This window comes from Hermetia illucens, chromosome 2, assembly GCF_905115235.1.
Source record: "Hermetia illucens chromosome 2, iHerIll2.2.curated.20191125, whole genome shotgun sequence".
NCBI lineage: Eukaryota > Metazoa > Arthropoda > Insecta > Diptera > Stratiomyidae > Hermetia > Hermetia illucens.
The window spans coordinates 10,618,948-10,631,387 of record NC_051850.1 but is presented as its reverse complement, the minus strand read 5'-3'; the positions used below and the strand labels follow the sequence as shown (position 1 = coordinate 10,631,387).

General features: G+C 43.6%; 1 protein-coding gene across 2 annotated transcripts in view; it reads left to right on the top strand.

Moving 5' to 3' along the window:
- Window positions 1-12,006, top strand: part of LOC119647602 (membrane-bound transcription factor site-1 protease) — a 38,078-nt gene extending 26,072 nt beyond the window's left edge. The window contains exons 5-8 of one of the 2 annotated variants that reach the window (XM_038048629.1): window positions 2,521-3,073; window positions 9,059-9,801; window positions 9,880-10,927; window positions 11,317-12,006. In XM_038048629.1, coding sequence (XP_037904557.1) covers window positions 2,521-3,073; window positions 9,059-9,801; window positions 9,880-10,927; window positions 11,317-11,717 — 2,745 coding nt within the window. In that variant the 3' untranslated portion in view covers window positions 11,718-12,006. Of the gene's footprint in view, window positions 1-2,520; window positions 3,074-9,058; window positions 9,802-9,879; window positions 10,933-11,316 lie in introns of both variants that reach the window. The other variant, XM_038048630.1, reaches the window with a different exon arrangement.
- The last annotated feature ends 434 nt before the right edge of the window (window positions 12,007-12,440 follow it).

The following is a 12,440-nucleotide window of genomic DNA, read 5'->3' as shown; positions in this document are numbered from 1 at the left end:
CACGCTTCTGAGGTAAAAATGGATGCACCTTTGACAAGATTGGAGAGCCAGTAGTATTGATGTGGTGCTGTACATCGTGCTTAACCGCCTTGGAGAAACTACTTTCCGTAGTAATGTTGCGATACTTTCTGAGGAATGCGCAGATGCCGTGTTTGGTAACATCCTCACTTCTCCAGTATCTGCTTTACTGGAAGTGTCTGATCAATCGTTGACTTTTCAAGTTAAAATTCTCCGTAGTATTCGCCAACAATAATTTTTTGGAAGAGTTCGAGTCTTATTTGATTGTTTTTGACCGCATTTTGTCACATGTACTCATCAACAATGTCCTTCTATTATTCCTGTAGCACACTATGTCGCCTTTTTTATAAATAAGGGAAATTGCATTTTTGCGTCAATTTTCCGGCAGAGTTTCTTCCAAATAAATTGCGTTTATGAGTTCATGAAGTTCGATCACCATCCCCACACTTCTTATCTTTAGTAGCTCTGGAGGTATTCTACCTTTTGTTTTTTCTCGTCCTTTTTAGAGCATCCTTGATTTTTCCAAGTGTAGACGATAGGACAGATGTGAAGTAAAGTGTAAATTCCTCGAAATATTAGGTCAATTGATTGTTTATATACTCAAACGAGCATCCTAGGTGGTCGTAGACGACCAAGAGGGTAGAGCTATCCCAAAAACCTCAAAGTTGGCGAAATTGACCGTGAAGGTCCACCCGCAAATATTGAAGCTCCATCGAAGTGCTCCGTCGAAAAGGAGGATCCACGACGTACCCTCGACCAATCTTTTCCCTGCCTCAGATATTTTGTGAGGCGCGGTCTTTCCGCCTTGCCTTGCCATTCCCAGGCCATTATATTGGAGAATGTCCCTTCTTGTAGTAAGAGTTTTACGGGTTTAAGAAGGATGACAGGGCAAGGCGGGAATGAAAATAGTGTGCATTTGAGAATCAAATACCTCACTGCCTAATAATTAGATGTTCTGCACCGCCAAGACATCTATTTTGTACCTTTCGACCCGTACAACGAGTACTCCAAAAGCGCCAGATCTGAACATTGAACAGAGGTTTCAAACTCGTACTCCTCTTTCGGCTGCCATAGTCACTGTTATATTTCTAATTCGATCCGAGACTCAATTTAGGGTTCCCTGATAAAAATATATTCTGGATCTATTACTTTTCATCGCCTTATGATTACTAAACTTGAGATGATTTGATAGTATGATTGCAGGCGTTGAGGATTGCATTGCCGAATCTCCAAACTCCTCTGAGATACATTTACCCTGGAACCCCACCTAAGTTGTTGAAATTGAACGAAAAGGCCATGGAGGCTCGCTATCGTCTAAAATTAACTGAACCGATCATCAGAAGAACTATGTCCACAATGCGAGGCACGGTAAAGTGATTTTGATTGATTTGAGGTCTTCTTTAGAGCAGTGGATTTAAACAGCGAAACTAACATGCTCTTCGATATCGTGTCATGTTTGATTCTTGGCAGTATCATTAGATAAACCATTTGGCCATTGACTACCAACCTGCAAACTATTTGAGAACCTATCCCGCGTGAGATATATCGCCTTATTATGGCTGACGCGTTGGTTGTATGCGCTCTGACAGGAATGGAAAGAATTGTAGTATAATAACCTCACGAGAATATTTTCATTGCGTTTGCTTTTGAAGCCATATTCCTACTCTTTCGTGATTACCTTAGCTTCCATAAAAATTCGTCGTTACTAGGGTGGTTGTGTATTGTAGGTTTAGCTCAAGTCTGGCAGTTAAGCTACTACATTGCCTCCTTGCCTTTTTGTGAACGGCGGCTCTTTCCTTGTCAATGGGAGTTGAGAGGTGGAAAAATTCAAAAACTATCGCTGGTTCCTGCTAGACGATTACGTGGAATTATTTAGCTTAAGTGGCCATCTCGTCCTGCTTTTATTTTCCCGCGGTGAAGAGGGTGAATAGTTATACCCAAATTAATAAAGATATGCTCAATGATCTGTGCGTTAGGTCGTACCCCACTTCATCGTGGCTTCGCGTTCTCGTGGCATTTCGTGATAGGTTCCCTCCATGCAAATCGCCAAGGGCGGGTTGAAAATTCTGTGATGACGAACGCTGTTCTTCCGCCATAATAATATTTGGAATCACCCCTATTACCATGCCTGTAGCTTCGTCAAGTATCGTTCGGTAAGCGCAACATGTTGACAAGGCTTCCATTTTTCTTCTAATTGCTTTTATTGTCAGTACATTTGACCACACGTAACCTTGATCTCTTCAAGGAGGTCGTGAAACCACTGTCAGTCCTGTACCTTTCGCGAAATCAAAGGAGGCCACATCTTAAATCTTGATATTGAAATCAAAACACGGAAAATATGTATGAAGTTTGTATTCAATTAATAATAGGTGAGAAACAAAAAGTTTCTTTTTCTACGTTTCATTTTTAATTGGACTAAAATTGATGATTAGCAAGAAATATTCAAAAAAAATTCAATTTTCATTTCAATTCTAACAAACAATCCTCATTTAAATTTCTTAGGGATATGGACGTCTAAAACCAGACATCGTCACATACGGAAGCCAAGTAAAAGGCAGCAACATCCGTGGTGGATGCCGTTCACTGTCCGGAACCTCAGTAGCTTCTCCAGTTGTAGCTGGCGCAGTCACCCTAATCGCCAGTGGCGTTTTAAACAAATTAGACATGATCAATCCATCATCTATGAAACAAGCTCTCATCGAAGGAGCTACTCGTCTTACTGACAACAATATGTTCGAGCAAGGACATGGCAAATTGAACATTTTGAAAAGTATGAAAATTTTATCGTCGTACACACCAAAAGTGACCTTAAGTCCGTCGTACTTGGATTTTACATCGGATTATATGTGGCCGTATAGTAGTCAGTCGTTGTATTATACAAGTGCACCGGCTATCGTGAATGTGACCATTCTGAATGGAATGGGAGTAACTGGGAAAGTGATAAATAATCCAACATGGCATCCGTATTTGAAGCAGAACGGGCAGTTTTTGAATGTATCGATTTCGTATTCGGAAGTTTTGTGGCCGTGGTCTGGATGGATGGCTTTGCATATTGGTAAGTAAATGATTTTTTATATTTCAAATTTGGACTTGATATTTTGCGACTTGTATTCCTCATCATCATTCTGACCATTCTCGTCAATAATTTCATACCTTTTTATGTGGCCAGTTGATCCTTTCTAGCTTCGCGTCAAAAAGGGTGACGAATTACATTGAAGTTTCTAAATCGTACCCTAGTGAAATTTAGACTAAAACTTACTTAAGAAGAAGATAATTGGTTCTCGAAATTCGGTATTTTATGCCCTTGAAGTCAAACATTATAACAGACTGATCTTATGGATTAATAACGTATCTCATTGCCGAAAGGGTTGTAGGCGGGTGATAACATCACGATATCTGAGAAAACCCGTTTATAACAGATGTCGCACGGTTTTCTTGGTCAGAATAAAGACTGGAAAGTTTGTGGATTTCTAGAATCCTGGCCATCTTGGGAGAGTAGCGTAGCCAGCAATGGAAATGTCGTCCACTCCCGTTCGCTAGTACCAGAGCCATTTGGACAAGAGCCTTGACTCGGTGAGAGGGCAAACAGATGTCACCAGCGTAGCAAAGCTGTTTGAGGAAATATGTCGTGGTCCCATGAAACCCTCCACGTCCTCCGGACAAGGGAGCATAAAGAATGTCACTGATGATGGAAGAAATCATATCGGTGACAAGACGCAACTCTGGCGCACTTCGCTTTGACAAATTTCTCTGAGATTTTACCTCAATGCAACACGTGACTTTCTGCGCCATCATATGCTATGTCTGATAATAGCTATTCGTTTCTCCGGAATGTCCCTCCTTCCTAGAGCCTGCCAGATATACTCCCTCTTGACGCTGTGGAGAGCCTTCTGCCACCAGCTCTATCTTCTTTGCAACGAAAAGAACCCGTGTCAATGCTCCTCAGCATCTCCCCGACGAATAACATCTCACTTTCGACAAGAAAAAAATGATATGGGCGCCGTTTGCAAAACACAATCAGGAGATCGTACCTTCCCAATCTTGTGCAGATAAGACTGCAAACCTCCATCTCCACGTAGGAGCTGGGTAGTGAAAGGATCTGTTTCATCATACTTCCGATTCTGCCACAATCGTAAGTTGCCAATGAGCCGCGCATTTTGCCAAGAGAGTTCCCACTCATTTGTCAACGTTGAAGTTCTTCACGACCAACCACCTCCCTGCCCTTGGACACTCCTTAGTCAGAAGGGCAACGGGAATCACTCCCGCGATCATCACGGCTGTTCGGAGACAGTGCACCCGCAAGGCTACCCATCTGAGTACTTGCGCAGGGCGCCTACGAGCGTCAGCCCATACCTTTGTGCCGCCAGAACAGATTCCGTTGTAACTATCAAAAGACGTGGCCTGTTACACATAAGACCCTCAATGTTTGCCATTAACCCCCTTAAAGCCGAAACTCTACCTGAGGCCTTGTACTTTGCTGCTTTGATTTGCTCGAAAAAGCTCATTCTTGATTCAAGCGTCAGTCCAAGGCATTTAACCGTTGGTTTTGATTCGATTATCGAACCGCCGATCGATATGAGACGCAGGGTCGGAATTCTCTTTTTATTCATGATGACCACTTCGTTTTTTTCCAGTACAAGGTTGAAACCGTGAGCAGTCCTCCATCCACTTTAAGTAATCCAATTAAGTAATTATGATTACTTATTATTTTTATTGAAATATTTAAGCGAACTCAATGCGAATTTTATACAGCAAACTCAACGCGAATTCTATACAGTAAACTCAACTCAAATTCTATTTTCAAAAAGGACTTCCATCTTCTTTAGCAATTTTCAACTTAATAATTAAATTCAGTGACAGGTCTGAAAAACATAATTACTGCGATCTTCCACTCCCTTGGTGTGCCACGCAAAGTGGATAGATCCGCGCCATCTATTCGCTCGCAACATTCGAAATAAATTTCGAATGCTGCGAATCCTGCCGCGCCACACACTTACCCGTCGCATCAATATGCTAAGTCTGCTTTGCGCCTGTTCTACAGTGCGTCCTGCAACAGTCACCGCAACATCATCTGCATAACCGACCAAGTATAACTCTTCTGGCATGTCAAGGCCTAGCAAACTATTGTAGAAAGCCCTGAGATGGATCCTGATGTAACCTCCATTTTCCCTTGACCCTCTAGCGTCTCACAGAGCAGGGAGCGGTTCTTCAGATAAACCCTCAATATCCGTAATAGATAGCTCGGCACGTGGAAGACATTATCTAGTGCGCCTAGAATGTCTTTCCACCTTGCAAAATTGAAGGCATTTCTGACATCAAGCGTTACGAAGAGCCCCACCCGTACTTTCACGGCAGTGTCAGGTCAGATATGCAGGCGGAAGCTCACGATCGCATCTCCCTTTGCTGAACAGCCGGAGCCTTGCCACCTTTCATTGAAAATGAAAAATGCTCGCTCGCCTTTGGAGTACCAATTTATATACCTGTACCGGGATACTAAAGGGGCCTGACGCGGTCGCTATCAGATTCATACCTGAATTTACGATAGTGTCAGATGCGGCGCCATGACCCTCAGGAGCGTCCTCCAGCGCGGCCCCACCTGCTCCAACACAAACCCCGGTGTTCATCTTCGCGACGTTCCGCACACAAAAAGAGCACCACCACACCAAGAGGTTATGTCAACTACTTCGAAGGCGATGTATTGATGGTTGTTTGCCGAAAAGCCTTCCAGAACTCGCTACTCGTCCACGAATGATTCCGTCGCGAAAGTTACTTAGGGAAAGCTTCCCTCGCAACTTGGGCGCCGGAACGTTGGGGTGGATCCATGCCCAAGATCCGCCCTTCCGTGCCTAACTAAGTGTCCTCCAGAACATCAAGCCTGCGTCAAAAGTCCGACATCGTATCATTCGTGATGTTTTGGAAGTGATCGATGCAGCAGGATCCACAGCGGAAACCAGCCTGCTTTCTGTCGGACAAGTTTTGACGTGTTCCTTGATGTGCATGGGGGAGGGAGGCATATTGTCTCGATGATTCTCTGGTGGTTCGAGATCGAGTTTCCTTCGATGTCGTTGGCCATCGAGTGAGAAGATTCGTGCCGAACGATGTTGCTGAGATATTAACGCCACTGCTTGCACATTTTGGTCACGTGATCGTTGCAGAATTCGAGGATGCTGATATTGTTGGCTTCGCTTGGCTACCTTGAAACGTCTCTTCTTATATGGTTGCGATATAATGCTTATGTCGGCTGCAGTTTGTAATAGATGGTCACCAACCGTCGCCGTAATCGATTGAAGAGTAGACTATACATTAGCGGCTCAGGAACTTTGGTATCGCCGAGGCATTGTAGGCGGTGGAGGAACTGCGAGGATTTCTCCTCACCCATGAGCTACCTTGTTTTCTCATGCTAGCCTAGCATTCAACCGCTTTATTAATTGACCGCGTAAGCGGCTATATAAGTTATCTGTCACCGAATCTAAAATTATGTCGCGGACTTCGGTGACATACCGCGCTGGTAGCATTGCTATGAGTTGCATGTGGGTCTGTTATATAACACTTCACGAAGCTTACCTCCACTACAAAATTTGGGGCTCCTGTGAATTGAAGTCCGGATATCTTGGAATGCAGTCGGAGTCGTGCTCGTGTCCGTAGGTGTTTGCCGTACTCTGAGCATTCTGATTGTCACTGCTTATCTTCATTCCGGCAATTCTCCTTTTAAACTCGGGGTCACTACTTTGAGAATTACCAGGTGAGGATGATGGTTGATTGCAGAAGTTCAATGAAAGCCGTGTTTATATATTAAATAGCTAACTTTTAGTGAGTAGATCCCTCCGGTAAAAGAGAGAGATGATTACAAGTGCTAATGCCAGGCAAGTAATTACCACCGCCGCAAGGCAATCGAATGGTTTGCCACCATATGCAAGTTCTTTCGTGATGCGGTATACAGTTCTGAAATCATTGCATCCTGGGGCATCTTCCGCTTCCCTAACCAGAGCAATAGCAAATCCGTTTCTGTCACGGCGCACAATGCGCTGAACTTTTCGGGATTTTGCTCGGAATCGGAGCACTCGCAACAGTCAATAGCGCCTTCAACCCATCTGCCTAGCACCCGAGAAAAGAAGACGGGGGCCCAATGCTCATCGATATTATCAGAGAATACTATGTGTAAACTACGACAATCGTTATTCTGAGGTAGACTAGTTCAGCACCCCTGTGTGATGAGAGCGCTGTTATACGCTTAGTGTAAGTTGAACGAAAAGAAACATCTTTAGATAACCTCCAACAAAAACCAGCCTCTTAAAGTATTTTAGGTAAAGAGGCGAAATCGAACACCCATCTTCCTATAGACCACATAAGACCAATTATGTCATGCTGGATATGAAACTCAATCACAACTCTTTGCCACAAGAAGGGTTGTGTCTAAAACAGAAGGTTGCGTGTTCAAATCACTTCGGGATCACCAATTTTAGCAATTCAATAGACTTTTGTAAAATATCGAGGACTAGGTCTGCCTTCGTCGGCGATTGGGACAATAATCGCGGGCGCCGACCTCGTGCCAGGCCGCCAGCTGCGTCGAAGGTAATTTCACCACCGGCAATGCAGTCGCGGTTCTTGCCTCCGATGTACCGACACACGGGGATTAAAAGCACACATGATGCATTGCAAGTGTCACGAGGGGCACATCCACGCTTGTGCTAAGGCACTGTTGAAATGGCAATCCTCAAACCTGCTGTGAGCTTATCATTTACAGAGCATTAAGTGTGATGATACTGAAACTGAAGCACAATCTGCCTCCACCAAGGAGTGAACAGGAAACATCAAGCCTTATAATAAAGAGAATGGTGAATCTTCAGCCTACAGATTCCAGCCCTTGCACCATTACTGTAAAATATTATAGTAGACGAACTACGAGTCTTGCTATAATAAATAGGGCAGGGTATGGCATCCAAGGATACGCTGATCTTCTCTTCTTTAGCGTTTGTCTCGTGCAGAAGGGGAGCCATCTCGTTTCAGTTGATTGCGCCATTCGGATTGGGTATTTGCGTGATCTGGATGGAGTCGGAAGACTCTAAAAACATCGGCGCGGCGCGGCGTCGTCCATTAACTCTGATAGTCGGCCAGCACTCAGAACAATAGAGGGAAATGTTGATGACATCAGAATATCCATTATGAAATAATTTCTGCTCAAAGCGTATTCAGCATACCCTGCCAATAGTCGGGGATACTTAAGAGTAGATAGGTAGGTATCAGTTGCCGTTCCGAGGAGCCCAATTAGCGCCGTGTTCCGCCGTTTTGATATCATAAACTTCTAGGACCGTGACTGCTGTTGTGAGAGCAGGGAGGCAGAGTCCAGCCAGCTCAGATCTTCAGACCCAGCCCGTAGCATTAACGAAGGAAAGCAGCTCTTCCACCCTACAGCTATAAATCTCTCTGAGGTCCCCAAAGAATGGTTTGCCCACTGTCCGTAGTCTAATTCTAGCTAAAGTCAGGCAATCACAAAGAAAATGCTTGAGGGTTTCTCCTTTTTCTCCGCAGCTTCGGCAATGCGAATTATAGGGTATGCCGAGCTTGACGGCATGGTCCCCTATGGGACAACGCCCCGAGCGAACCGGCGTAATCTTATACGCATTTGCGCGCGGCTGACACAGGAGCTCTTGTGATCGAGTTTTGTTATAAGCGGGTCAAATCCAGGATCTCTCCGTCTTCGGTAAGGTTTTGCGCCAATGAAGCATTCTTAACAATTCTTTTCGCCAAATTTATGCCGAACGAACGTATTCCTGCGCCAAAACTCAGTAATTTTATGTTACACAACGTTCGTGGGTACTTTTGCTCCACTCACAGTTGCGAGTGTTATCTATTCGCTTCAAAGTCACGCGAACGAACGTCTATTGTTTAAGGTAAACTCTCAGGCATTCGCTTGTAGGATTGTCCCTTTCAAGTTCTCTTTGACATTTGAATTACTCTCGCAACTCATTCACATTCAAAAAGTAGTTCTCGTACTGAGAAAAAGGCTGCATTTATCCATACAACTAATCCTTTTTTCCAGCAATCAACGAGCAAGCATCAAACTTCGAAGGTCTTGCACAAGGTCACGTCACCCTCACTGTACAAAGTTCGGCAGGTCCGGACGAATCGGAGGCTCGTAACAGCACCGTAAGCTTCCCCATTCGTGTCAAAGTCATACCCAAGCCACCCAGGCATAAACGCATCCTCTGGGATCAGTACCACAGTCTACGTTATCCTCCCGGCTATTTGCCACGTGATAATTTAAAAATCAAATCTGATCCTCTAGACTGGCGAGCAGATCATATTCACACAAACTTTCGAGATATGTACACGCATCTCCGAAATGCCGGTTATTATGTTGAAGTCTTAGGAAAACCGTATACTTGCTTCAATGCATCAAACTATGGCACGCTGTTGATTGTGGATCCAGAGGAAGAATTCTTTGATGAAGAGATTGCAAAGCTGAAGAATGATGTTTACAATCACGATTTAAGTGTGATTGTGTTCGCAGACTGGTATAACACGAGTGTTATGCGGAAGATAAAATTCTTTGATGAGAATACGCGACAGTGGTGGATGCCGGATACAGGCGGGGCAAACATTCCAGCTCTCAACGAGTTGTTGAGTGAGTTTGGTATCGCTCTTGGGGACTTTGTCGCAGAGGGATATTACTCGATGGGTGACCATAGTATGTACTATGCAAGTGGATCTACGATCGTTCGTTTCCCGAAGACAAATGGAACCATTTTAATTCAGGCTGATTTGCATGATCAAGGAGTTGAGGTAGGTATCGAGAGGTTTTTTTTTGGTAATCACGTTCCAAGGGAATCTTTGGTATAAATGCTGGTCAACTTGTTTCAGATCCTCAAAACGCCTGATCGCAATCCGAAAGATCGGTACTCCGTCGCTGTGCTTGGCCTTGTACAGCTTGATAAACACGTGGAAAAAATGCAGACAAAATCACCGTCAGATTATCATTTAACGAAGTTTGAAGAGAATGCCATAGACCAGCCGCCCCTCCTGGACAATGAGCTTCGTGACGACGCGGATCAACAGCAACATTTCGAACAACAAATGGATAAGAATCCAATACTGAACAAACGTATTCTTTTAGAAGATACCGCCCTCGATGCAGCGGCTGAAAATAAAACCAACAAGGATCATCGAAAACTGAAATTTGATAACAATGAAATTATCAAGAACCTGGAAAAGTTCGATGATCTAACAAATGATCTCGAAGCGAACAATTTAGATGTAGGCGGCGAAGACGACGCAGGAGATAATGATTTCCATGAATTGCCAAGCAAAATAAATGACTCTGATAAGAACTTTGATTTAGAATTGAAGGTTTTGAAAAAGGCTCCTACGCCGACTGAGCCTGACCATGTTCGTCGTGAGGGTCGCATAGCTGTTTTCGGTGACTCAAATTGTCTGGACTCCACACATCTGGAAAAGCCATGCTTTTGGCTAATCGATGCATTGCTTGAATACACAATGACTAGCCATGTATCGAATTTACTACGTGACTTGAACAAGTCAAAACAAATCATCTTGCCAAATGGAAATGTTGTCCCGGCCAGGCCAGCATCTGGTGTTAAAGGGACAAATTCCGACTTGTATCGACAATATCAAGATACACCACCCACTCTGCCGTCCCGTATAACTGGCAGTAACTTGAATCAATACTCAAAAGTTTTAGATCCTAGCAATTCACAACGAAAACGTACCATTTCGCAGTGTCCTGTTTTGCAATGGGAATCACCAGTATTTTTAAATTTAACTGCACCGCACGATTTGAAGCAATTGACGAATAATGATGGTGGAATTGCAGGCGGTCATGGCGGTGCTAAAGTTCATGAGGACGGAGAGAATAATTCAAATCTTCTACGTAAATTGGAGAGTCAAAAAGGTGAGGTACGTAGTGGATGAGGGTTTTATTTTGGTTTATATTTGGTTGGATTTAAGCGAATTTATTTCGATGAGTATTCGGAAAATCTGGATTAACTCTTCTAATCTAATATTGCTTTAGTTTTATTTAAATTGCTAATTTAACTCTTCATTAATCAACCAACCAGTGGCTTCCGGAAGTACGCTTGGCTCTAGAATAATTAGCACAACTAGCACCAAAAATAACGAACCTAACGCAGTATCTGCGATTCTGATATAAACCCCATTGACTTTTTAACAATATTCGATTATAAATCATGGCTTGCTCAACTAACATCTAATATGCATGTGCTGCTGCATCCGAATTGAAATACAAACACATCTAACGTTCTGGTCTGTAATCACTTTCAGCCGTCCTAACTCCAGACGACATAGGAACTGGTGACATATCTAACTGGCGTAACAAGAAGCCGCCTGATGGTGGTGGTGGCGGCGGAGCCAGCCCCTACAACGATGATGACAACAACATCGAAACGTATCTAAAACATAATTTACAAAATCAAAAACATTTAAGTGATAGTATTGGCGTCGCGGGCATGTACGGAGGAGGTGGTCCAGCAGACATGAGCGCGATGGCATCAAGTAGTACCAATAATCGAAACAGTGATGATGAAGAGACTCTTAACTATTCGATAATAACATTATTTTTATTAACCCTGTTAGTTTTTATTATATTTATAAATTGGTTTAAACGACGAAGAGTTAGTAGATCGCGTGGAAACCATTCACTACTTAATTATTTATGGTCGTAATTTACAATGCGCGTAGATTTAGTTAGCTTTGATTTAGTACATGCAAGTATGCTTCAATGCCAGCGGCATTTATATTGGGTAATATATTCGCGATATTATACACATTATGTACGTAATACTTCAGTCAAAGAATAAACCATGTCACGTAAGGTCTTTTATATAGGATTGGGGAAAAAGAAATGTCGTAATTGTGATCGAAATTTGACGCTTTATTTAACAAACTTATAATTATCCGATTTAAGTCAACTATGCGCCGTTTTGTTCGCAAACTTGTTGCCATTTAGAAAACAACTTCATTATCCCCCCTTCCTTATTTGCAAAAAACTCTGACAGCCTGTTTTCGCAAGCCTCTTTTGAGGCCAACTTAGTAGCACCAAAAGCGTTTTGCATGGACCGGAAGAGATGGTTATCACTTGGTTGCCAGGTCCGGACTATACGGTGGGGGCGATAGGACATCCCATCCGAGCTCTCGTAACTTCTGGCCAGTCATCAAAAATGTGTGAGGCCGAGCGTTGTCCTGGTGGAACACAACATCATTCCTATTGACCAATCCTGGTCAATCGCCTGCTTCAAACGGTCGAGTTGCTCACAGGAGAGGACCGAATTGAGGGTCTAGCCATAGTTGACCAGCTCATTGTGGATGATTCCCTTCCAATCCCACCAAACACACAGCAAAACCTTCCTGGCCGTCAATCCGGGCTTGGCGATGGTTTGGGCCGGCTC